Below are 27,479 nucleotides of genomic sequence, written 5' to 3'. Positions count from 1 at the left end.
ACGTACAACTATACACTGGTCGTTTGTGAAACCTGCAAACACGGTTGCGGTACCGATAGACCAGCCATTATATATTCCTAATCACAGCAGGCTCTGGGAATCGTATCTGGCACAAGCTCCTTACAGCGATAGCCCTTTCGGAGCACTCTATACTTCCTAGTGAGAAACGAAGGTGTCATGCGCTGGGAAGGAGCTTGTGCCTGACACGTCCAGGGGACGTAACTCTGCAACAGCGAGTTTGGCGCCTTTGACACCCCAACCCCCTCTGCCCCAGTTTTGCCTAAAATATATATGTATTTGAAACCGAAAACAAAGACATGTGACAAATAAGTTTCTTTTCCATTTTGACTGAGGTTCCAAATAACGGCTGATTACCACAAGTTGATAACACGAGCAGTAATAAGCGCGTAAGAAAATATGTCATACAAGAAAAAATTAATAATCTTCACTGACTGTTTACAAATCCTGCTCTGAGACTAGTGATAAAAAGGGACCAACATTTAGATCTAGTCCCAGAAATAATCTTTAAAATAAATTTCTACAAAATTTAAATAAAATCCAAAGAGAGCCCAGAATAATGATTTATTCCACGCAATCAAGTCTTGCCGAAATATTCTGGACTTGAGTTGGATTCCTTTCTTAATGTATTCCCTGGCCTGGGCCTCGTTCCTCAAAGCGATCTTAACGCTACAATGATCTTAAGCCTATGTTTAAGTATGGGACTTACGATCACCTTAGCGCTAAAATTGCCTTGAGGAACGGGGCCCTGGAATCCGGAAGACAGACAATGGCGCAGCTTGTGGCTGAGGGGAGAGACTCTCCGTGGAAGGGAGGCAACTCTAAACAGTATTCTGCCAGATGTAACAGTGTACTGGCAAGACGCCCGTCCACTAACTCAAAACTCATTGCTTTTACATACAGGGTCGGGGCCCAGTCACCCACAGCTGAACATATAATTCGCATATTTAATTGGTATACCGAAGAGTGATATACAAAAGATACACAGCAGTGGGGCAGGTGTTTTTTTCTGTTTCTTGGTTTACGGAGCTCCAGGCCAACATTTCACAATTTTAGGATAATAAACTGCCGGGGAAAAGAAAATATACACATGAAAATTGAATTGAAAAATGAATTATGCAAATATTTCTCACTTCAAAAATAGCATTATCTAACACTGTCGGGATGAAAACCGGCACGTCTATTTACAACACCTTGGCGTTCCCTTTGGATAATCCGGGTCCTTTGATTTGAACCTGATTATTGATACGTGATCTGGATTCAGACGCCATGAAAGGGCGGTATATCGACTTACGGACCTTGCCGCTTCACTTGACTATTTTTTTGTTACTTAACTTTTCTATAGGGAGAGGTTTAAAAAGAAGCAGAAACAGAAATGGGTATTTCAATTTCCCTATCGATCCATCCATCAATCTCGAATGAGTCGAACACAGTGAACATAGGAACTCGTGCTATCCCTGATACCTAGGTTACCAGAATTCCTTGCTTCACACAGAAGGCGGGAAGCGAATCGTGTGTATCTATATGTCCAGGATGGTGTTGGGTTAAATACAAATTAGTGTTTGGAAGTATCTTATTGTAAAATGAGATTGATACCATTCGTGTTTTTATACACTGTGACTGAGTTTGGTTCAACAGCGCTTTGGAAGATGTTCCCGTTATGTCACGGCGTGTCGGTTCGATGTGTGAGGAAAACCCGAAGTGATGCCGGTCTATTTTAATAGTGAGTGAGTGAGTGAGTTGGGTTTAACGCCGCTTTTAACAGTATTCCAGTTATATCGCGGCGTGTCAGCTTGATGTGGGAGGAAAGCCCGAAGTGATGCAGGTCGCAGACGTTTACCCACGAAGCACGGGTATGGTGCTGACAAACCTAGAAACATAATCGGGGCGAACCGGGACTCGAACCCACAATCATTGGTTTCTGGCGCGCCAAAGGGACGCAACTCTGCACAGCGAATCGCGGCGCCTTGGACGACTGGGCCACCCGTGCCCCCTATTTTAATAGAGTTACCATGCACCTGACAACACTTCGCATATATTTACCTTATTTTGTAATGCACTTTACTGAGCATGCGCACAGTAATAAACTGCCTGACAAAAGAAAGTATACACTGCAAAATTAAATATGACCAAAATACAGTAAACTACGGTTATAACGAACTCGAGGGGACCACTCTTAGTTCGTAATAACCGTAGTTCGTTATAAGCATACATACATCATATAGACAACAAATGGTCGGGACTCAAAAATAAGTTCGCTATATCCGTCAGTTCGTTATAAACGTGTTCGTTATAAACGTAGTTTACTGTACTACAAACGTTATCAAAACGTCACTAGACTGACTTTGACACCCCAACCCCCTCTGCCCCAGTTTTGCCTAAAATATATATTTATTTGAGCTCGTGCCATCCCTGATACCTAGGTTACCAGAATTCCTTGCTTCACACAGAAGGCGGGAAGCGAATCGTGTGTATCTATATGTCCAGGATGGTGTTGGGTTAAATACAAATTAGTGTTTGGAAGTATCTTATTGTAAAATGAGATTGATACCATTCGTGTTTTTATACACTGTGACTGAGTTTGGTTCAACAACGCTTTGGAAGATGTTCCCGTTATGTCACGGCGTGTCGGCTGGATGTGTGAGGAAAACCCGAAGTGATGCCGGTCTATTTTAATAGTGAGTGAGTGAGTTGGGTTTAACGCCGCTTTTAACAGTATTCCAGTTATATCGCGGCGTGTCAGCTTGATGTGGGAGGAAAGCCCGAAGTGATGCAGGTCGCAGACGTTTATCACTTCGGTGAAACCCACGAGCACGGGTATGGTGCTGACAAACCTAGAAACATAATCGGGGCGAACCGGGATTCGAACCCACAATCATTGGTTTCTGGCGCGCCAAAGGGACGCAACTCTGCACAGCGAATCGCGGCGCCTTGGACGACTGGGCCACCCGTGCCCCCTATTTTAATAGAGTTACCATGCACCTGACAACACTTCGCATATATTTACCTTATTTTGTAATGCACTTTACTGAGCATGTGCACAGTAATAAACTGCCTGACAAAAGAAAGTATACACTGCAAAATTAAATATGACCAAAATACAGTAAACTACGGTTATAACGAATTCGAGGGGACCACTCTTAGTTCGTAATAACCGTAGTTCGTTATAAGCATACATACATCATATAGACAACAATTGGTCGGGACTCAAAAATAAGTTCGCTATATCCGTCAGTTCGTTATAAACGTGTTCGTTATAAACGTAGTTTACTGTACTACAAACGTTATCAAAACGTCACTAGACTGACTAAAGTCGCGGAAACTCTGCAAAGTAAAGGTCCAAAACACAACAGCTATGCCTGTATCAAATACACCGCCACCGAATAACCAATTCTTGTTTGTTTCACTTTTAGTCACCATCGAACATAGGTGTATAATTTCTTTTGCCCAGCAGTATATGTGATATGTATTATATTAACAGTATATTTGATTCTCATTAGAACATGCCATTATTGTTTAACACAAGTCCACATGCTGAGGGCATGTCCTCAAACACAGAAGTCATAAAAAGGATTAAGTGATACCACACAATAAGCCTCTTAAACAAACTCGGCTACTGAAAACAGCACAAGGAGTTAAGTTTACTGAACATACAATCAGGGTTTATGCTTGCGACAATAAAACGCCTTTCAAACATTCCTCACCCCGCCTGACCCCAAGCCTACAAGACAAAAGAAAAGAAAACAAACATCATCCACGCTAATCCATGATCGGCTCTGCGATTCCCCCATTCCTGATCTCTACTTCTCCCGCGCTTCTATACCTTGTTTGTTTTCAATCAATTATTTCAAACGATCGAGCGTTCCAACTGTTAAATGTAGAGGGCGATAAGCTAACATGACATGACTTTGCTTTAGCTCGGGAATCTGAAGGGATTACAATCATTTGGTATTCAAGAGCATGCTAAAAATTCGAGACGGATTTGCCTACAGGGACTGTTACCCACACAGACGGGGGCCGTGGGGTTAGTAAACGATTGACGTTTAAGAAAAAAAAAGCTTTGAAAATTTATGGAGCGACCATTTGGGAGATATTCAATAGCGCTATCGAGTGATCGATCGTTCGAACACGGGTCGCCAGGCGCGATTGTTAGAACGCAGCAAGTATTTGAGAGCCGTCGGGTCGGTATCGCGGTAAACGACGACATTAGGTTTGGAGACGTTGGTAGGAGTAGACGTGAGAGTGGATTTAACATGGCTTTAAAGGTAAGCGAAAGTGTTGACCGGTTGTATAACCATAATGTCTTTACGATAATATGTTTTTATATTGACTTGTGCACCTGTGATATTAAGCATGACTTCGGTCTTCGTTAATCCTGTCCTTGTCGCGTGCACGGCAGTTAAAGAGGCACAACGAGTTAGGGTTAAATGCCTATAGTTTGTATTGGAGTATGTAGAGCTTAAATGTCGCCTTGTTGCAAAGACCGTGATTAATATCTGACCGAATTACATTGCATGGACGTTTATATAATTATGGGCGTTTTTTCATCGCTGATTATTTCTGTTTCATATAACCGACATATACCGGGGGGGCAAAAGATAGTATACACCCATGACGGTGATAAATTAAACAAACAAGAAATGGTTATTCGATGGTGATGTATTTGATACAGGTATCATAGTTGCGTTTGGACCTGTTTTCTGTGTTTCGACGACTGTTTTCAGCTTTGTGACGTTTTGCTAACATTTGTTATGTTCGGTCACATCTAGTGTTCAAGGGTATACTTTATTTTGCCCGACAGTTAAGTGCAATAAGCCATAATTAACCACATATTCTCAGGGAGATTCGCACGTGTGTGTCATCTCTCTGTGCCTTGACAGACATACATGCCCCGGGTAGGCAGTTAAACAAAGTTCGCTGATTTGACAGTACTATATCGCCTAGAGTTATAATAGTAATTGTATATATTTCTTAAAAAGGAAGCTGTTACATGTACGTTGCCCCCAATAAGAGATGGATGTGTACGATAGGCTACAAGTCTGTCATACAGACCCTGAAACAAATAACATGTGTAAAATCAATGTCCGAATATATTTCATAAAATAGTGGGCAGTACTGTAGTATCTGAAAATGAAGAGAGTCTCTGGGCTCATTTCTATTATATCTTATTGAGATAATTAAACAACTGTTTTTCTGGAAGATATGCTCATTTCAAAGGCTAGATGTTAGCCGCTACGAACTATTATATTTAGAACGACAGCAATGCATTTCCACAAGTGTAACCATGTTGCATTAACTATCATAGTGTTCATTTCACGTGCGAATTCCCGTCTCAATATAGTGAATGCCATACCAGACGGGACCCCCCCCCCCCCCCCCCCCCCCGGATCCGCCCATGAGGCCCTAAACAGTGAAACTCGAGCTTCGTTATCTCGAAGATGCTGCAAATAATACGACACTACTTTTGTCTCGAACAGAGACAACTTGACTACGATTTTATTCCGTTTGTGTAATGAAAATTCACGTCATCTGTTTTTGGCAAGGGTGTTCCAGTCGTCTAAGGCGCCGCAAGTGTTGTGCAACTAATACGACACTACTTTTGTCTCGAACAGAGCACAACTTCACTACTATTTTATTCTGTTTGTTTAATGAAAAATCGCCCCAACTGTGTTTGGGACGGGGTGTCCCAGTCGTCTAAGGTGCCGCAAGTGTTATGCAGAGTTGCGTCCCTTTGGCACGCCAGGAACCAATGATTTGTTGTTTTGAATCCTTGTTCGCTCCGATAATGTTTCTAGGTTTCACCATACCATGTTCGTGGTTTTCCCGCCACGTAGCTGACACGCCGTGAAATATTGTTGAAAGCGGCGTAAAACCCAACTCAATCACTCACTCCATCTGTAACATTACCATAATATTTGAAGCGCAAAATGTGAGCTATTCAGCCAAATTGAAACTAACCTCATAACACAAGGTAGTTATACCAAAACATTAGGATATTTACCGAAGCTTTTTTTTCGATCTATGAAATAAATTTACATCATACGGATGTTAACGGCAGCTGCTCGTTCAGCTTTGAGGGTCTGGTTTATCACTGTATGTGTCGTGACTAGTAACGGCGCCATAAACCTCTGATGTATCAAGTGGCGCTGTGTTTTGTGCTGAAGTGTTTGTCTCCCGATCGAAAACCGATCAATTGCTTTGTGATGGAAACGGGCACCAACAAATCACGTGATCTTTGCTACGCAAGCCATCATTTTCACGCCGCCTGTCAAAACTGACAATGCCCGCTGTCAATGGATGGTTTGTTTATATCAGTGTATACCATCAACGTGAAATGGACACCACCTTAATGAAGAGATTCGTAAAAGCTTTTATGTAGGTAGCTGAAAACTGAATTAACGAAACGACTTTTGTTGTAGAGTAAGATTTAATGAGATTTTAAGGGGCAAAAGGTTTTAAATTGAAAGGTTAGTTGAATCAATTGAGACTGTTGAGTCGGTAGCGATAGGATTTAAGATTGTGTCTGCATGACATGCGCCCGCCTCCGTGGTCTAGTGGTAGAGCGTCCGCCCGTAGAGCTGAATGTCCGGGGTTCGATTCCCGGCCGCGTCATACCAAAATACGTTAAAAGATGGTACTTGTTGTTACCCTGCCTGGCGCTCATTTGCCGGGACAGGAAATAGTCACTGGGGGCTAAGTCAGGGCTGTGGGGTGGGTGATTTAATCTGCGGATTTCTATAAAAGTGGTATTGAAAGCTTGAAGGACAAATGGAAAAAGTGCATTGAGGTGAATGGAGATTAAATTGAAAAATAATAGTGCAAAAGATATACTTGGTCTACACACACACACACACACTCACATACACACTCACACACACACACACACACACACACACACACACACACACACACACACACACACACATGCGATGTATACAGGTACATATAAATATACATTCTACCATGAATTTGGAAATTACTCGATTCTGATTGGTCAATCAGAGATTGTCAAATCACAATAACCTCACTCTGATTGAAACTGATGGTAGGTCTATCGGCGGCCATTTTTAAATAATTATGTCTGCAACTATAGGTTACAAAATGCAAAGATGCAGTTACTACAATATTCAAAGGGTGTGTGGCAATACATTTCGTGCAGAAAACACTATAGAAATCTACAAAGAGAATGTATTTTAGTTTGGGGACAACAGAGAGCTTGGGTTTTGGCCCGTTTCTATATACGACTGTGACCTCATGACTATTATGACGTCATAATAGTGACACGCGGTGACGAACGAAAGCTTTGCAAATTTTGCTTATTTTTCTTAAGGGGTGCCCACCTCATGTTCGCTTACAAAGTTTCCGTGCTTATTTGCTTTCAATGCCTTTCATATGTTCGAGTGAAGTATTACGGTGTAAACAAACTGCTTGAAAATATACAGGGCCATATTTTGTTAAAGGCTTTTGTCGGTGAATCTGTAATTCAGATCGATAACCCACTCGAAACACTGGACTCAACCCATGCCGCTTTACTGATTATATTTGCTTACACCACAAAGTAGGCGTTTTATTTAGTTATGGTAGATTGGAGATAAACATACTGAGTTTTCAATGTAGAGCTAGTTTAACAGCTCTAAATTTAACATTTGAAACCTCATGCTGCGCTTTCGGTTCTAAATTTAATTTAGCGTGGTTAAATCTACAGGTAACCTAGCTCTATATTGAAAACACACTATGTTTATATCTCCGAAATAAATAAATTGCCGTCACACACACGTACGCACGCACGCACGCACGCACAGAAGCACGCACACACACTTAAATACTATAAAATGCAAATTCAGATTCAGACATGACATATCAGGCCCATTGTTCACCGGACTCAGTTCAGTCTGGTCTCAAGTCCAGGCCCCATGTAAACAGTTTGCCTGATTTGTTCATAATCATAAAGTTTGTTATTTTGTTTTTTTGCTGTCCAACGCCGCACTCAGCAATAATCCAGCTATATGACGGCGGTCTGTAAATAATCGAGTCTGGACCAGACAATCCAGTCATTGACATCATGAGCATCGATCTACGCAATAGGGATATGTTGACATGCATCAACCTGACCACCCGATCCCGTAAGTCGTCTCGTACGGCAAGCATAGTCGGCTTTCATTGCAAGTATGGGTTACTGAAGACCTTTTCTTCCCCGGATCTTCACGGATCAATAATCATAATGAATACTCAAGTATGTTTATGCGTTGTTTACCAATTCTAAGCTGCATTGTGAGAACACATATAAGACTCTTCTCACAGTGTTATTATATTTTATTAAACCAATCGTATGACCCTTACTTTAGGTAGTTCATTATCACCAGTGTCCAGTGTCGGGGAAACGGTCCGCCGTCAACGCGTTTGTATGCCTGCCCTATTGTTTGCAATTAATCAACATTAATGCACATTGAGAGGTGTATTTACCGAAGATAAGGCCCCCACCAACGTACCTACTACAATCAGTGTAAATAGTCTACAGCAGTGAAAGGCATAGCGAAAGCTACGTGCTCTCTGAATCTTGAGTTACTGTAGCAGTCGCGATTTACGACTTGCTTGTATAGATAAAGGGAGGTAACCGGAATCGGTTGTTATGACACGTGACGTCGGCTCGCAAGTAAATCTCATCGTCTCTTTCAAACATCTACAACAAGACATACGCACCCTGAAACCAGCAATGATATCGATAGCTATAAATCCCTTATATAAAGAACCGCAATGACCTCTCTTGGGTGCTGACAAAACGCCCCGACTAGCAGTGATTTGAGATCACAGGGACATATTACTTACATTGGTAGTGAAATGAATGTAAATATTAGAAGCAATGTACACATATTCAATAGTTTTGTGGGATTTAAATTAAAATAAGGACTTGCGTGATAACTTAGTTCATAGCAATTGAGGTAATAGTATACGGTGAGATTGAGGAATTTAATAACAAACACCACGGGACAGAATTTGTACCCGATCTTATCTGGTGGAATAGGTTTAGCTTTCGTGTTTAAGGGGCAATCCATATCAAGTTGGTGATAGGTGAATTTACTAACAGAATTGCTGTTTAACAACTTAGTTATTTCTATAATGGCTGTTCACGCAGAGTAGGTACTTGAGGCACTTATCTCAAGTATTCACATTAAAATGCTTGACCCTACGAATAACACTGGCGTGTGGAAGTGTCAAATTGTTATTTGAAAACTATTGGAGTGCTAACGTATAAAATGATGACGCTTTAACATCACTATACACTGGTGGACTTGTATGCAAACAATAGTCCCCGAAATTATGTTATGTATAAGATACATGGATACCTCATTCAGACAGTATACTAATTCCGAGCCCACCAGTCCTTGTTTTATCCCCTTAATGCCGAGCGCCAGGCAGGGAATTAACAAGTACCATCCTTTAACGTCATTTTGTGTAACGCGGCAAGAGATCGAACAACCGAACCACAAGACTACGGAGGCGGTCTACGGGCCTAAAAGAGAGACTGATGGATTTTGTTTCTAGTCCGTTTTGGGGTATTACGTTCCATTTATTGACACAATTACGGTAATTGGAAAGAAATTACCTGCATTGCGGACCCGTAAAGATCCGGGTTAGAATAGGTTTTCAGCAACCCATGTTTGCCACAATAGGCTACTATGCTTGTTGTATGAGGCGACTAACGGGATCGGGTGGTCAGGATCGCTGACTTGGTTGATGCATGTCATCGTATCCCAATTGCTTGGATCGATGCTCATGATGTCAATCACTGGATTGTCTGGTCCAGACTCGATTATTTACGGACCACCGTCATATAGCTGGAACATTGCTGAGTGCGGCGTTAAGCAAACAAACAAACAAGCAAACATTATTGTTTGTTTCAGTTTTTAGCCACCATCAAACATGGCAGAGTACTTTCATTTTCCCGCAGTTTATATCGCGACAGTCTTTTAATAATCCTGTCTCGCTCAGACAAACCAGTTGTCGACAGCATGAGCATCGGTTCACACTGCCACAGATCGAGGACGAGGCCTGGTTTCACATTCCAAGCCACCCAATCCTCTCTTAATCTACTCTCACCGACAAACATGGGTCACTAAGGGTCCCGAAATATTTCTAACAAGAACTCAATCAGAAGCACATCTAACCCACGAACCGCCATGTTGGATGCTTTCACTAACATCTTGTCTCTATGGAGAGTTCAGATAAGTTAACACCGTTCATCCAGCGTACCGTGATATAACGGCATTCGTCTCTAGGCCCTATTCAACCGGAACAAACAAGCAATTCAACCTTGTGTCCCGACAGAGCCACATTCAAGTCATGGTAGTTTATTCTCAGGGACAGACAACACCAGGACGTGTGTCTCACACAACTTGTCCCTAAAGACGACCTCGCCTGTCATTACGTTTCCCGGGTAGCGGGCGGCGACGGGCAGGCATGACAAGGAGAGACTTATCCCATAGTACGGAAGACACTCTGGGACGTCTGTCGCGCATGTTTAATACATTAGTAGTTGTGTACTGAATTAGGTTACCTTGATTTAGCATGACTATAGGAGAGTTGTTATATGCATGTTTACAGTATCCATTCTTGGTGGTGGGGGTGTGTGCACTCTATCGGAGGGACTTACACGGGTTAACAGTAAAGTGTCTTAAAATGGTATGTCTGTGTGCCCCACCCACCCCATAACACACAAACAAAAGAAACCATTATAATTTTTTTTTATAAAATACCTAAACAAAAAATTCAGCCCACGAGAAGATATGTTTCAAACAGCAGTTAAATTTTGTCATTGGAGAATATATTTGTTATTGGAAAATTGAATCATATGATTAAATATTAGTTCGCTGTCTTATAAGGCAACCTTCATGTGGCAAACTAGTGAACGAGTGAATGTTGTTTTGCGCCGCATTTAGCTATGTGTTACTGACCCGTAAATTATCGAGTCTGGTCAAGTCAAACCAGTTGGTTATGTAACGTAACGACCCACGCCGCCAATAATTCACACGTTGTACGACCCGTGAAGGTCCGGGTTAGAATAGGTCTTCAGCAACCCATGCTTGTCTCCCCCTGTGAAGGTCCGGGTTAGAATAGGTCTTCAGCAACCCATGCTTGTCTCCACCTGTGAAGGTCCGGGTTAGAATAGGTCTTCAGCAACCCATGCTTGTCTCCACCTGTGAAGGTCCGGGTTAGAATAGGTCTTCAGCAACCCATGCTTGTCTCCCCCTGCGAAGGTCCGGGTTAGAATAGGTCTTCAGCAACCCATGCTTGTCTCCCCCTGTGAAGGTCCGGGTTAGAATAGGTCTTCAGCAACCCATGCTTGTCTCCACCTGTGAAGGTCTGGGTTAGAATAGGTCTTCAGCAACCCATGCTTGTCTCCACCTGTGAAGGTCCGGGTTAGAATAGGTCTTCAGCAACCCATGCTTGTCTCCACCTGTGAAGGTCCGGTTAAGAATAGGTCTTCAGCAACCCATGCTTGTCACCACCTGTGAAGATCCGGGTTAGAATAGGTCTTCAGCAATTTTAAGCCATGTTTGTCTCCCCTTGTGAAGGTCTGGGATAGAATCATTCCTCGGCAACCCGTGCTTGTGAAGATCCGGGTTTGAATAGGTCTTCAGCAAGCCATGCTTGTCTCCCCTTGTGAAGATCCGGGTTAAAAAGGTCTTCAGCAACCCATGCTTGCTGTTAGAGGCGACTATGCTTGTCGTAACAGGCGACTCACAGGATCGGGTGATGAATATCGCTGACTTGGTTGATGCATGTCATCGTATCCCAATTGCGTGAGTCGATGCTCATTATATCAATCACTGGACTGTCTGAGCCAGACTCGATTATTTACAGACCGCCGTCATATAGCTGGAATATTGCTGAGTGCGACGTTAAACACAAACACAAACAAACAAACACACGTTGTACCCCCTAGGGGTGGCTCTTGTCTACCCAGGAATGCCAGGGGTGTTGCGCAACAACAGGTGAAAACCACATGATATCCGAGCTGTTGAATTTTCGCGGGTGGCCCAGTCGTCTAAGGCGCCGCGATTCGCTGTGCAGAGTTGCGTCCCTTGGGCACGCCAGAAACCTATGATTGTGTGTTCGAATCCCGGTTCGCCCCGATTATGTTTCTAGGTTTGTAAGTACCATACCCGTGCTCGTGGGTTTCACCGAAGTGGTAAACGGTTGAGACCTGCATCTCTTCGGGCTTTCCTCCCACATCAAGCTGACACACCGTGATATAACTGGAATACTGTTAAAAGCGGCGTTAAACACAACTCACTCACTCACTCACTCACTGGTCAAGGAATACCAATCCAACTCTACAAATACCCCTCCCTTCCAACTTTCCTGTGCTTGAGAGCATTTTCTGTCAGGTTTTGTAATCCTGTGGTCACTGCGTTCCCTTGCCAGATGTCAATGTCACAACTCACGCGGTAATTAATCAAACATGTGAAGTGCGTGCTGGAGTCACACATGTGGTGACGTGAAATCCATGCCATCGACCCCAAATCTGCATCCACACAATTAATGAGCGCAGTTAGTAGTCACGTGGTCTACTTCCTTACGTTTAACGACATGGTGAAATGTAATAGGTTTAATGTCGAGCTTCAAGATTGTACCACTGACATAGCAACGTGCATGCAAGTGTCTCTCTCTCCGCCAGACAGGGTAACACGTCTTCGACCGACCCGCCTTCCACTCTCTCGGGATCTCCACCCTTCGGGCACATGAAACAGAACAAAAAAGTCGTAAAATAGGCCTTTGCGTTCGACCGAATGTAACTTGTATTGTTAGCAGTTTCATGCATAATATTACTGCAGTAGAGTGAGTGAGTTGGGTTTAACGCCGCTTTTAACAGTATTCCAGTTATATCGCAGCGTGTCAGCTTAATGTGAGAGGAAAGCTCGAAGTGATGCAGGTCTCAGACGTTGAAATATTTTTACATGTGTGGGGACATTCTGCGAAGGATTTTATATCATGATGTAGCCTAGTGGTTAAAGCGTTCGCTCGTCACCTCGAAGCCACAGGTTCGATCCCTTACATATGTTCTAGTATATGATTTGTGAATTCCAATCTTGGTGTCGCCTGTGATATGACTGGAGTACTACTAAAACCAGCGAACCATATTCACTCTTTCAGGGGACCGCCTCCGTGGTCTAGTGGTAGAGCGTCCGCCCCGGTTCGATCCCCGGCCACGTCATACCAAAAGACGTTAAAAGATGGTACTTGTTGTTAACCTATCTGGCACTCGGCATTAAGGGGCTAAAACAAGGACTGGTCGATCAGTCAGTATACTGTGTCTGAGTGGGGTATTCATGTTAAACTGCGGCATGGTATCTCAGTGAGCTAGCACTATAAATCGGCATCAGTCCGGACTAGTACAAGCAGCCACACACACACACACATGTGCATGCACGTCGCTATATAAGTGCAATAATCTTGGACGCGACGTTAAACCCCATTTCACCTCACCCCCCACTCTTCCAGGTCGGCTATGCTTGTCGTAAGAGGCGACTAACAGGATCGGATGGTCAGACTCGGTGACTTGGTTGATTCATGTCATCTATCACTGGATTGTCTGGTCCATACTCGATTATTTACAGACTACCGTCATATCGCTGGAATATTGCTGAGTTCGGCGTTAAACAACAAACAAACGTAAATGTCACAATGGCGTCTTCCGTTAAAAGGAGTAGGGTCAGCAAAACCCGCAACAAGTTTGAATTATAGGTGTTTCAAACAAAACTTTCCGAGTATATCAATAAAAGATTTGTGAGTAGTCTGATTGTAGAAAACCATGGCTACCCTAAATGAAAAGACACAATGACACTCGTGTGCCCTGATAGCAATGACGAGATCCTGACTAAATAAGCATTAGGTCGAGGAAGTTCATTATATTGCAATTAGATTACTGGACTCAGTCGTTGTCAACAAATAAAAACGTTTGTTGTATTTTTATGGAGGTATGTTTTTGTTATAACTGTCACCGGAGGGTAACAACCTTAGCTAAAGTGGTTGTTTACAGCAAACCAATAAACAATATCGAATAGCGGTGGGTATGTTGATATCGAGTGTTGTCAATATCAGGTCATTAATCACGCTCCTGGGTGTCAGTCTGTCAATAACCGCGCTGAAATTAACACCAATCTTCCACGTATTGACAGCAACCTGTCAAAGCGGTATTGTGTTGGTTAGCATATTTCTGACGTCTTGTAAACGCAATGTATTTGGTGGACCTGAAGATGTATATATTTTGGCTTCAAGTAATAAGACGACAAGCTTTGTACACATTATTTAGATGTTGTAAATGTAAGAAACTTTACCACTTTAAAAATGAAAATGCAAAAAGTAAAAACACGAGTTCAAACTCAATCAACACAAAACACATCGTCCAAACACAAGAATGCTCCATGCAGAAAGTGATACACGTCCACAACACGTTCTGTTTTGTAAAACATTCTAAACAGTGAAAAACACGTGCGCTTGGGCAGCCGAAACTACACGTGTAAGGGTATATCAATGATACGGACTGCACGTCAGACACTCACGACGATAAAAAACAAAAACAACCACAGAAATGCCACGATTGACATCCGAACAACGCAGATGCTGTTTTTTAAATGTTGATTTCGTTGAGATTTTGAACTTTTCAATACATTTTACTTCATGCATCTATCTTTTTTCTGTTTATAAACTAGAGTGATTTAAAACTATAGTAAAGTCGGTATGAGTGTTTAGTTTTATTCCGCAGTTGGTAATATTCCGACCATACCAAGACGGTGGGACACCAGAAATTGGGTTAACATGTTACATGCACCAAGCTTGCAATAAAGTCAACTACAGTAAAGTACGGTTATAACGAACTCAAAGGGACTACTAATTTTAGTTCGTTATAACCGTAGTTCGTTGTAAGCATATATACAGCATAACTACAGCAAATAGGCGGGACCAAAAAGGTAAGTTCGTTTTATCCGTCAGTTCGTTATAAGCGTGTTCGTTATAACCGTAGTTTACTGTATTTATTTATTCACTGTACGAATGGCCAAATACCTTTTACTAAAATTCCACATGAAGACATAACATGATACAATCCTAAGACTAATTCTTGAACAGACGTGAACAGAAATCGGTCATATGCAATATGTTCCAATGTACCCGGATGTAGCCAGCTGTTACTGACGAGTGTGTGTGATGTACACTCATGAACACGGAAGTACTGGTCGTGATAGTTATAATGGGCGAAACGGGCCTCGGTCCACACACGGTCCTTAGACTGTTGAATCTTCATCAAAGCATCAGTTACATCCGGTCTCATTAGAGTCAGATCTAGGTTCTCGCTGCCGCTAAACGAAGATCTGAGGACATCCTACTATGGGTCACGTCAGAACGACCTTTCGCGAACTTTGACCGACCACTGATACACAACTGTTATACATTTCTCAATAAAATTTATATTAAATCCTGTTTACAGTAAATATGAAATCGTGTCCTACCTCCATTGACCATATATATTTTGTTGTATCTGTTAGACGAGGAGCATGAATAAATATCTGTTCTGTTCTGATGTTCTGTTATGACTAACAAGAAGTCGACATCAGCCAATTAGAAAGCAGCTTTCTCGAGCTTTTCGGCACTCGTTTCAACCTGGCGACTTCCTTTTCAGACTAGGCTGGAAAAATATGTTGACACAGTTCTCGATTAACATTTTGAAAAATGAACAAAGGAACACTCCGGAATGTCTAATATATTGTTGAGATCGTATGGCAGTGCTTCCCATGTACTGTGCAACGCCTCCTCCGTTCAAATGTTTATCCCACCGAAGGGAGAGAGAGAGACGATAATTTTGACGGAATCAGTCGTACGGGCCGTAACTGTCGTTCGGAATACCCCGTATTAACGTTTTCGAGGTTGCATGATAAGAAAACACATTCGCTTTGATTGGTCGGATGAAACGTCGTTCTGACGTGACCCATAATGGGATGTCCTCAGATATTTGCTTAGCGATAGCGAGAACTAAGATCCGATTTGAATGAGATTGTTAGACTGACGTATGTCCGTGTCACAACAATCAGGGGTTAAAGATGGCTGTGTGTACGTACATGTTGTAGGCCCTGGTTCCGTCTGATCTGCGTACCTTAGAGGAACAAATGTAGCCAGTTACAGTCAAGTCATGCACAGGTTAAGAACACACCTTTCATTATGTATATCAACCAAGCAGTTCACGATTTCCCTGTTTACACAGAGATAATGCTGAGTTTCATGTGCTCAGTGTAAATCCTGGAGCAAAGTGACCCTTTTCAACTGACCTGCAATATGGCACGAACTGGGATTTGACTAAAAGGAAAATTACGTACCCCAAAAACAGCTGATGATTGTTTATTAAGTCCTTTTGTAACATTATTACAACACAGTGGTTCTAATATCGATGAACAAGCAGATAAACTAAGTTTTAATTCTCATAGGAATTCTTTTCAGAATACATCACGAAATGTCATCGATTTAATATTGTAACTTGTATTTTCGTATTTACAATCTTTATCCATTAACGTGGATACATGGATACCCGTCTAAAAGCACGCCAGGTTTCAGATTAACAATAAAAGCGTATCGATCTGATCAGCGTCTGAAATCCCAAGATAACTTAAATAAACCGATATCCAAATGAAGCCATGCTATTGTTTGTTGCCTTGTAGATTCTGCCCCCTGTGGTCTCTACAGCCAGGGAGACGTGGCACGGGCGGGTAGCGTCTAGAATCCCAGTAACCAGTCCAGGAATCTCACGCTGGTTAGGCTGTAGTGAAAGGGATATTCGTTTGTGTAAATATCACCTAATTAAAACAGCAGATGTGTAGCACACCGAAATGACATGCTGCTTCTCAGGGTTTTGTTTTGTTTTGGGAATTGATCGAAAACTGGAACGAAATAAAATAAATCAAGTGACTTGTAAATAATTAAACTTTGTTTTATCAATCCCGAGGGAGCGTTTGTGACGGCTGTCGCTTTTGTCTGGGGAATGTGTTGAAGTGGTAGCTTGCCTCACCTGCCTCAAGAGTCTGGTACAATCAATGAGAAAACATTAACGTTGGATTATTAGCCAGCAAGTTCCTTCATACAGCCTTGTATCATTTTATTAAGGCTAAGTAATAGATAAAGGACCACTGACAGTGCATAAATGTTCTTCATCCGAAAACATTGAAGGATGAAGTCATGCATTACTTTCGTGATGCAGGACCTTTATATATGATAATACTTCCTCAATCTACTTAACGCGGCTAATTGTCCCAGTGCGCAGGGATCACACACTCAACACGCCGTCTGTAAAAACTACTGTAGACAATAGGTTATCAAACTACAAAGGTATGTATACCACATGATCAAATAGCGATCGTGTCACACAAAAGTGTAGTGCTAATGACATATACCTGTGTACACACACAGTGACTTCGTATTAGCGTCGAACCGTGAAGATCCGGGGTAGAATGGGTCTTCGGCAACTCATGCTTACGTAAGAGGCGACTAACGGGATCGGTTGGTCAGGCTCGCTGACTTGGTTGATGCATGTCGTATCAAAATTGTGTAGATCGATGCTCATGATGTCAAGCAGTGGATTGTCTGGTCCAAACTCGATTATTGACAGACCGCCGTCATAAAGCTGGACTATTGCTGAGTGCTGCGTTAAACAAATGAACAAACAAACAAACAAATCGTATTAGTGGCAAGCGTCAATGAACGAAGTTGTGATGCGAATCGAGAGTTCAGCTTAACAGATGTTAGAAATAAGGTTGATAAGTACCAAATTTAAATCGTTGTTGAAAAAAAGAGTATTCATTCAGTGTGAAGTATTTAGTTGTTATGTATACAAGCGATGTTGTGGTCATCTTAGTAGCATCTCATCATTTGTAATTCTGTTGTAGTTGCGGCCGGTGCTTGACCACCGAATGCCGACGTTGGCGACCAAAGCAGCGTTCATGATGCCCGTGGGGGACGTGTCAGCTCAACAGAAGAAGAGGAACGCGCTGCACCAACTCGAAACCTGTCCACCCAGGTGTCTTAAAGAGGTTCGGCAACTCCTCACAATGGAGATCAAACACATCCACAGATGCCTGTCCAGATTAGAGAGGTCATACTATGGCGGGAGACGGACAGTCCACCAGGAGGTTGAGAAGATTATATATCCCATCAAGACAGTCATGAAATCTGCCCTCATCTTCGAGTGCAATTCCTCCTCCAACGTGGAAGATGTCATCCGTCAGTCCAGTGTTCCCGAGTTCAAGGGCACGGCTGAAAACGTCCAGCTCTTCCGGGACGTGTACGCCAAGGTGAAGAGTTATCTTCCAGACAAGATCAGCGAAGTGACCAACTCGTGCCATAAGTTGTGTGAGTTGCTAAATAAGTACTGTGTGACCTTTTATGAGCCTAACTCCGAGAAGGATGGCTACCTGGAAACTGCAGCTCACTACCAGGAACAGATTGAATCCTGGACTACAAACATTGAATCAAGTTTGACAAGCGCCAAAGAGGTTTTCAGACGGTTCAAAGGGAGAGGGGTCACAACCTCCCATCTCACTCCACCCGTGGAAAATTTCGTTGCTAAGCATAATCTCCATAAAGTCCTTTTCCTTGTGATCTTCGCTGATGCCTGTACGAACATAAGAAACGCTTTGAGTCTCATGACATCATGGCTGAAAACTGATGAAACCTATTCAGGATTTCTCAAAATTGACTTAATTGATTTAGAGACTGTAAAGGAAGAAAAGATCAAAGCTTTGAGGGACTCAAGGTCCAGGTACCATTCACTCACCTTCAAACTCAGCCAGTCAGAACTAGAATATTCAAAAGCGGAAACGGAAGTGATCAACCTGCGCGAGCGGAGAGACAACTTGTTCCGAGACGAGGAGCATCTTGAGAAGCAAGTCAATGACACCGAGCTGGAGATTGAGTTTAAGCAGTACCGGAGGGAAAGTTTTAAGATTGTGTTAGATGACCATCACCCCGAGTTGTCGGCGGAGACCTGTGAGGCCCTGACAGAGGACCTGAAGAACCTGAAAGAGCGACTGCCAGGGCTACAACGACAACTGGCTACTGTCAGGTAGGAATAACTGATTTCTGACCATGAGCATAAACATGGCGGTTGGAGTTTTGAAAACAATTTGTGTTAGTCCACACATTCACTTACGTGTATCTGCGCATGTCGATGTCACTTGAGATAAAAGAAATGTCCAAAGCCTCGTTCCACTAAGCGATCGTAGCGCTGAAGTAACTCCCATACTTTAAAACAGACTAACGACTGTCGTAGCGCTATGGTGATCGTAACTGCCATACTTTAACATAGGCTTACGACTGTCGTAGCGCTCAGTTGATCGTAACTCCAATACTTTAACATAGACTTACGATTGTCTTAGCGCTACGACCGCTTGTGGAACAGTGCCCAGGGTGCCGTTGTACAAAGCGATCTTAGCTCTATGGTAATAGTAACTACCATACCTTAATATAGGCTTACGGCAGTCGTAGCGCTGAGGTTGTTCAGTACAACGGGCCCCAGGGGTTTAAGATCACGACATCGACATCTGTGTACAGTAATGTTTATAGGCCGGACAGGTTCAGTTTTATGTTTTTAGCTGGTCAGTACTATGGCTACTGGTTCTTCGGCTCGACCCTTTTAATTCTCCTGCACTCGGACATGGCTTATCTTTCCAGTTAGCCAAGGCCGACAACACTAATTAGTAATACCATACATTTCTCGAAATATAACGCCAAACGGACGGCTTTTAGGTCCAGTATCAAAAGACAGACTAATGCAACGAAACCCATTTTGAGAGGCAACTAATTCATATAGGTAGAAAACCGGCCAACACTCGAGTCTAGAGTGTTGGTGAATGAGTCTGGTTTAACGCCTCTTTGAACAGTTTCAGTTCTAGCAAGAATTAACCACTTTCATTAAACCCACGAGGACGTAAATAGGGCTGACAGAATAGGATCAGAAACGGGTCGAATCTGGGTTTTGTAGTACGACAAAGGGACATACGTTTACACCTTGAACAGCAACGTCGTAGACCACTGTACCATCATGTCCCTGCTGAACAACTGTTGACACAAAGAATTGATAAGCACCTTCCCAAAGCAAGGGAGTTAACTGACTATAACAATCCAATTTCCATCCTTGGCTGGAATTATGGAGTTATATTTTAGCTGGACTAACGAGGCTATGCATAGTCCAATCAAAATCGCGTAGCGAAATCGACATCCTGTTCGTAAACTGTCGTGCAGATTTCGGTCCATTGCAGGATTTGCGAAGCATGCGTCAACAGATCCTTTCATGTTTTAATCATGTTGCTCACAAGATTTGATGCACTTCGCGAAGTAAGACCCTTTTTATCAATATAGATTTCGACTATCGATCAGATCGTCTTGACTGTGCGCCGCCATTTTGTTTAAGTCAAAAGCTACGATCGAGCCCAGAAATTCCAGCCACGTTCGGAAAGGGTGGAAACTGAACTTTTACAGGTAACTCCCTTGCTTCGGGAAGATGGTAATAAGAGATTTACCCTCCACTTGCAGGTACAAGTTGACATGGGTGGAGGAGAAGACCCACCAACAGGAGAAGATAGGAGAAGAGATACAGCTGGTGCAGAAGGAGCTGCAGCAGGCGGGGGAAGAGAGGGGAAGAAAGGAGAAGGAGTACCTGGAGGTGGAGAAGAGTCTGAAGCTGGCCAGGCGGATCCTGCTGTGTAAGACGAGCAATGACGCCGTGGAGAAGATCTACTACAGTATTCCCGTACACGCCAGGAACAGCCGGCCCGTGGGGGTCCCAGCCAAGGCGGCCAGTGGGTGGCGTTACATCTGTTTGTTATTTTACGCCGCAGGCAGCAATATAACGGCCGTATCAGTGTGACCTGTAAATAACCGTGTCTGGATCCGACAAATTAGTAATCGATATTATGAGCAATTGGCAATGTCATGACAAGCATTCAACCAAGTCACTGATCCTGACCACATGATGTTCTTTGGTCGGCTCAGACAAACAGCATGTTACACTTTCGACCTCTGAAACATGTACTGTTATTGCAGGAGTGTCAGGCGGCTGGGTAACATGCAAGTCAGCATATAACAAAATTGTATACTGTATTTAAAACCCCGTTTAAATCTCCCGGATTAAAAAATCAGACTTGTATGTAATAATATACCTGAAGGCGGGGGTTAAACGGTTTAATGTGATCAAGGTCAATGTCTCATAAAAAATATTCCAAACTAGTTCGTCATATACTGAAGTCGCTATTTCGGGGGATGAGATATGGAGCCCGGTACTATTACTGCATAATCACCACAGGACACAAAAGTTTTCAGATGTTAGTCCTATTTTGGGAATCGAACCCGGGTCTTTAAGAACCCCAATGGAAGCTTTAGAAGGATTGACCAAATGTCATTATGATAAAAAACAAATATAATATTTTGTAAAAAATGTTCAGTTTGAGTAATGAGTGTTGACTTATCCTTCCAGCACCTCTCGACAAAGCCTGCAAGGTGATTTCAAGGACAATAGAGCGAGACTGGGTACACGTCTACAGGAATTTACCCTTCTTTCCCAAACGCGGCGCGGAGACAATAGAACGCGACATCGGCGAACTGAGCACGACAGGTGCAAGAGGTACTCTGATTGTTGTCGCCCGGCGAGCGCTGGACCGATGGCGGCGTTATCATACACGGGCCATGGTGGACGACCTCAAGATGGCGCTGAGGAAGGTCAGGAGGTTAGATGTCGTCAAGGCGATCGAGGACGAACTGAATCCGCCTGTGAAGGAGGAGGAGGAGGATGACATGGATGAAAAGGTGCCCCCTGTTCCTCCGGAACTGTTGCCGTTCTATGAACTTGGGGAGCGGTATGATCAACTCAGGGCTATGAACCGGATGTGAGGAGATAGACCTGTTGCCATACTATGAACTTGGCAGAGGTATGACCAACTCAGGACTATGGACATGTTGTAAACAGAGGGAAAGGTTACATAGTGGAGTGAGAAAGGAAATGAATTCCGTTGGTGCGTTAAGTATTATTCCAATAACATCAGGACATGTTTGTTTGTTTGTTTGTTTGTGATGTAAGGCCAAAATCAGCAAAAGTCCATCTATATGACGGCGGTCTGAAAATAATCGAATCTGGACAAGACAATCCAGTGATTAACATCATGAGCACCGATCCACGCAATTGTGATACGATGACATGCATCAACCAAGTCAGCGAGCCTGACCATCCTCTAACAGGCGACTGTACTACTCAAAAGAAGTTAAAGAACACCTTCTTTCATATCACCATAGTTAATCAGTCATGTCATGTCATGCTATAGTAAAAGGAAATAATCGGTTGTTCTTAAAATTCCTTTGAGTAGTACATATGCCCTCAAATGTCCGGGCGGTCGTGTATCCTAGTGGTAAAAGCGTTCGCTCGTCACGCCGAAGACCCGGGTTCGAATCCCGACATGTGTACAATGTGTGAAGCCCATTTCTGGTGTCCCCCGTCGTGATATTGCTGGAATATTGCTAAAAGCGGCGTAAAACCATAACTCACTCACTCACTCAAATGTTCAGTTTCGTCATGGTTGTCTCCTCCATGGAGTTCCCATATCCCCATTGTCCACAGTTCCATGCCATTCATGCAACGCAATGGAATTCCATGTTGGTACAAGTTCTGAGTTACAAAGGGGGAATATATAAATACGGTATTTCCTAGCGATACTTGGTCTATATACTCACACAGAGGCGTATTGTGTGGCGACAGCGAGTGAAAAGCTCGAGAACAAGGATCTAGCCACGACAAATACAACATCGGATAAAATTTCAAAGATATCAAAGATTCCTTCTGAGGTATATTTACCATCTTATTAAAAGAAAAGGTTCTTGTTCAGATATACTTTCCTGACTATTTTAGTCGGCCAAGTCGGCGAGCCTGACCACCCGATCCCGTTAATCGCCCCTTACGACACGCATAGTCGCCTTCTCCGGCAAGCAAGGGTTGCTGAAGACCTATTCTAAGCCGGATCTTCACGGGTGAAATGTTCACGTACCACCAAGTGCTGTGCTGCTTAGAAATAGATCAGTTGGTTCGTTATTGAGTGAGTGACTCCTTTAGCAGAATGCGGCTTCTCTCATTGTCCCCATGTGAAAATCGAACCTGAATTTTCGGCGTGATAAGCAAACAATTAAATCACTTGGCTACCGATACTGTAGAATCCTGCCTAGGTGATAAGCAAACAATTAAATCACTTGGCTACCGATACTGTAGAATCCTGCCTAGGTGATAAGCAAACAATTAAATCACTTGGCTACCGATACTGTAGAATCCTGCCTAGGTGATAAGCAAACAATTAAATCACTTGGCTACCGATGCTGTAGAATCCTGCCTAGGTGATAAGCAAACAATTAAATCACTTGGCTACCGATGCTGTAGAATCCTGCCTAGGTGATAAGCAAACAATTAAATCACTTGGCTACCGATGCTGTAGAATCCTGCCTAGGTGATAAGCAAACAATTAAATCACTTGGCTACCGATACTGTAGAATCCTGCCTAGGTGATAAGCAAACAATTAAATCACTTGGCTACCGATACTGAAGAATCCTGCCTAGGTGGTAAGCAAACAATTAAATCACTTGGCTACCGATACTGAAGAATCCTGCCTAGGTGGGTGCATATTGATATTTTTAATGAGAATATGTGAAGATCCGGGTTCAGCAACCCATTTTTACCGCAAAAGAACTAACAGATCGGGTGGTCTGGCGCGCTGACTTGGTGGAAGCATGTCATCGAACCTCATTTGCGTAGATGGATGTTCATGACATCAGTCTGGGTTGTCTGGTACAGACTGTGTCATATAACTGTAATATTGCTGGGTGTGACGTTAAACAACAAACAAACAAATCAAACCAATGTAAGGTTGTTTCTTGAAGGAGGATGTCAATCGGGTTAAATAACGATCAAAGGTTTGTGCTTTGTGCTGACGGCCCCAAGCCATTGACTTGAAGTATCGCAGTAAGGTGAATGAGAAGTTTTGACCTTAGAATATGCAAACTACCATGCAAGGGTCGTTATAGCAGAATTCACAGTTGTTGTTGTTGACGACAAAGGAGATAACAAAACATAGTCGAGATCATCCTCGAGTATTGAGTATTTTATATATCCATTCTGTTACCGTATTCGACGTAATAAGCGCCCCGCTCTATTAAGCGCCCACGGCGATATTTGCTAATATATTGGCTAATGAACAATCCCAATTAGCACCCTTTCCGATTGATCAATGTACAAATGACTTACTTATTCGCATACAATACGCACTCGTGTGTTATATGCACCCATAATTATGGGCAATTAAATTCTGGAAAAATATATCTGTCTATATACACATTTCAGGGTATCCTAATAAGGGCCCCCTATTTCTAATTTTGAGAGCGCCCTGGGCGCTTATTACGTCGAATACGGTAACATAAATACCCCGAACCGATTCGCAAGCCCAGCTTCGTGCGAATGACACGACGTTAAATATGATTATCACGTGCAGTTATAGAAATGACATTTCGATCGCTTCGGAACGAAAATATATTTTGTACCAATTTTTATCGAAAGTTAGCATGCATTTTCTTGGCATTCACAGTGAGCTTTTTTACGGTTGGTCTGCTTATAGAGTCTGTCCGTAATAACGAGGTGATACTTCACCGAACACGTTGCCAGTGATGTTGTTTACCTGTACCGGACGAAGCATCCAGCTGATTTTCTGCCCTTTCGTGTCTGAGCTGGTAGTACAAGGCGATCCCCATGATAATGCACAGTGGTAGACTCTGCTGCAGACTTGTGTCTTAGTCTTATTGACATCGATATTAATAATTGCAGTGTTTCGGGATAATTTAACATTGGTACCTTTTGGTTTAGATCGCCATATTTTTGACTTTGATATTCCCTTTTTCGTAGTTTTATTTGCCAAGCTTTGTCACAATCTCTGCGTTACAATCATTATAAGTACCTATCCATGTTCCGTATAGATTTTTACATTGTCTTTTGTAATACCATAAAAAATTGATCGATTTTAGATCATGATTGTTTCAAGTGTGTTTTCGGGAGGCACTCTATGAGCGGGTGAGATTTGTTTTATGCCGCTGTAACAATATTCACGTTATAACACGGCGTGATTGCTGAAAGGGGAAATCACGAAATTATACAGATCTAAGACACGTCTTAAAGTTTCTTTATGTGGTTCTTATTACGCTCGTCGTCGAATCCAAATTGCGTAGATGGATGCTCATGATGTTAATCACTGGATTGTCTGGTCCAGACTCCATTGTTTACAGACCGCCGTCATATAGCTGGAATATTGCTGAGTGCGGCGTTAAAAACAAACAAACAAACAAAACGTGTAGGCATCAATGGAATACTGTAAGAGATTTTGCATTAAACAGCTACAAAATACACTTTTTGTATGTTGACGTGTCTTTCAGTATTCAATACATATTAGCAGTTGTCTCTCTTTGAGATTAGTAGACGCAGCAGTGGATCTCCAGTATTGTTTGTTTACCTTGAAAATCAGCCTCCAGCGTGTAGCTGGAAGGCATTGTGATGAATGTTAAATTTTGTACATAAGATATTTATTTATTGATATGTATAAAAGTACTCTAACGCAGAAGGTATACTCTGCTTATATATATTGTTAACACCGTGTAATATCGTTGCATGAATAAATTGAACTGCTGAGATATTTCATTCACGACTGTGTAATGATTTTATTACCGCTTCTCTTGTTATGTGTTGGGGGTTGGTGTGATTTTACGGCGCTTATGTCGATATGTCATGAATGTCGCGGAAATCCCACACGGTCACATACATCAGTAATACATATGTTGGGGTTCGAATCCCAATGTTTTATGTGACGGACGAACACACCAACTACTGGACTACCGGTGGGGTCACAGAGAACCGACTTCATACACTGTACCGTGTGACGTATTCCGCGTGACGTGGAAACACAAGACTATCAAACCACACACAGGTTTGGTGGCCTTATCCTCATAGTGTCAAATGCTGAAATATTGCAGACTCGGCGTTACCAAAACGACCTACTCGCCCACTGGAGCTGTTGTCCTTCGTTCTTTTCTCTTATATTAACAGGTGGAAAACATAACCGCTCTCGCACAGGGCCCGTTCTACAATAAACACTACGTACCTTGGTGCTTAGACTAAGATCGCAATCTGGAACGGGTTCTTGAACCACGGGAAATTTATGCAATGATTACTTCTGTTTGCTGTTAACTTGGATACCCACGATAGAAGTTATTGGTGCCACAAACCCGTTTCTAGGGCCAAGAAAGGACATCGATTTCTCGCCTTCAATTGAGGCCGCGAGAATGCCATAAGACAAAACAAGACAACGATAAGACGAGACGAGGAAGCGATACCACGAGACATATCGCTTTCGCGCAAGTTGTTATCGCTTTCTCGTTTCTCGTGGTCGTAACTGAAGGCGAGAAAGCGAGGTCCCCTCGTGGCCACCATGCTGAATTTGGGAAACGGCAAGTCTGCCGCACTCAGCAATATTCCAGCTATATGACGGCGGTCTGTAAATAATCGAGTCTGGACCAGATAATCCAGTGATTGACATCATGAGCATCCATCTACGCGATTGGGATACGATGACATGCATCAACCATATCAGCGAGCCTGACCATTCTCTAGCAGGCGACTGTACTACTCAAAAGAAGTTAAAGATCACCCGATTCTTTCATATCACTATAGTTAATCAGTCATGTCATGTCATGCTATAGTAAAAGGAAAGAATGCATCAACCAAGTCAGTTAGCCTGACCACCCGATCCCGTTAGCCGCCTTTTATCACAAGCATGGGTCTACGCCGGATCTTCACGGGTCTGGGCACATCCGGTGACTACATCCTCTGAAGCGCTTCAATTATTCCGTGCCAAAACCAAAGAACTGGTTGGAGATTAAAAATAGATTGCTAACTATCATTAGATCACATTTAAACGAATGCTTACATAAGTATATAATAATGGAAAATTACAAACCAACAAAGGAAGAACTCGAAAAAGCTATCGGAGCATTTATGCTCAGGGACAAAATTATCAAATGGAGAGAATCACCCCAAGGTATATATTATATCAGTGATATCAAACCAACCAAATACGGTCATCAATTGTTTCTTTCCAATTACCAAGAAGAGTACATAGTCTGGTCTCCTAGTAAAATGAACGAAGAACTTAGTAAAAATGTTGAATATCACTTCGTTAGAAATAATGGTATACGTATTAGTAAAAATAATAGAGAATATTTTCATTACAATTTAGTTTAGTCTCATCATTGTTTTTGTACTAAAAAATCCCTCTATGGTCTTTGATTGGCTCCAGGTTGCGGTGAGCTAGAGCCAATTCTCATGACTATCGTTGAATCGCATAGTCAT

The 27,479-nt window shown here is 42.6% G+C and overlaps 1 protein-coding gene across 1 annotated transcript; it reads left to right on the top strand.

Moving 5' to 3' along the window:
* The first annotated feature begins 4,238 nt into the window (after positions 1 to 4,238).
* On the top strand, positions 4,239 to 22,224 carry LOC139469536 (uncharacterized). Its single transcript, XM_071251728.1, has 4 exons — positions 4,239 to 4,283; positions 17,949 to 19,123; positions 20,593 to 20,858; positions 21,533 to 22,224. The coding sequence occupies exons 1-4, from the start codon at positions 4,272 to 4,274 to the stop codon at positions 21,943 to 21,945; spliced, it is 1,866 nt and encodes a 621-aa protein (XP_071107829.1). The 5' UTR covers positions 4,239 to 4,271; the 3' UTR covers positions 21,946 to 22,224.
* The last annotated feature ends 5,255 nt before the right edge of the window (positions 22,225 to 27,479 follow it).

This window comes from Haliotis cracherodii, unplaced genomic scaffold, assembly GCF_022045235.1.
Source record: "Haliotis cracherodii isolate W230 unplaced genomic scaffold, xgHalCrac1.p SCAF_2, whole genome shotgun sequence".
Lineage (NCBI taxonomy): Eukaryota > Metazoa > Mollusca > Gastropoda > Lepetellida > Haliotidae > Haliotis > Haliotis cracherodii.
Note: the sequence above shows the minus strand (reverse complement) of the source record. Positions and strands in the feature narration are given on the sequence as shown.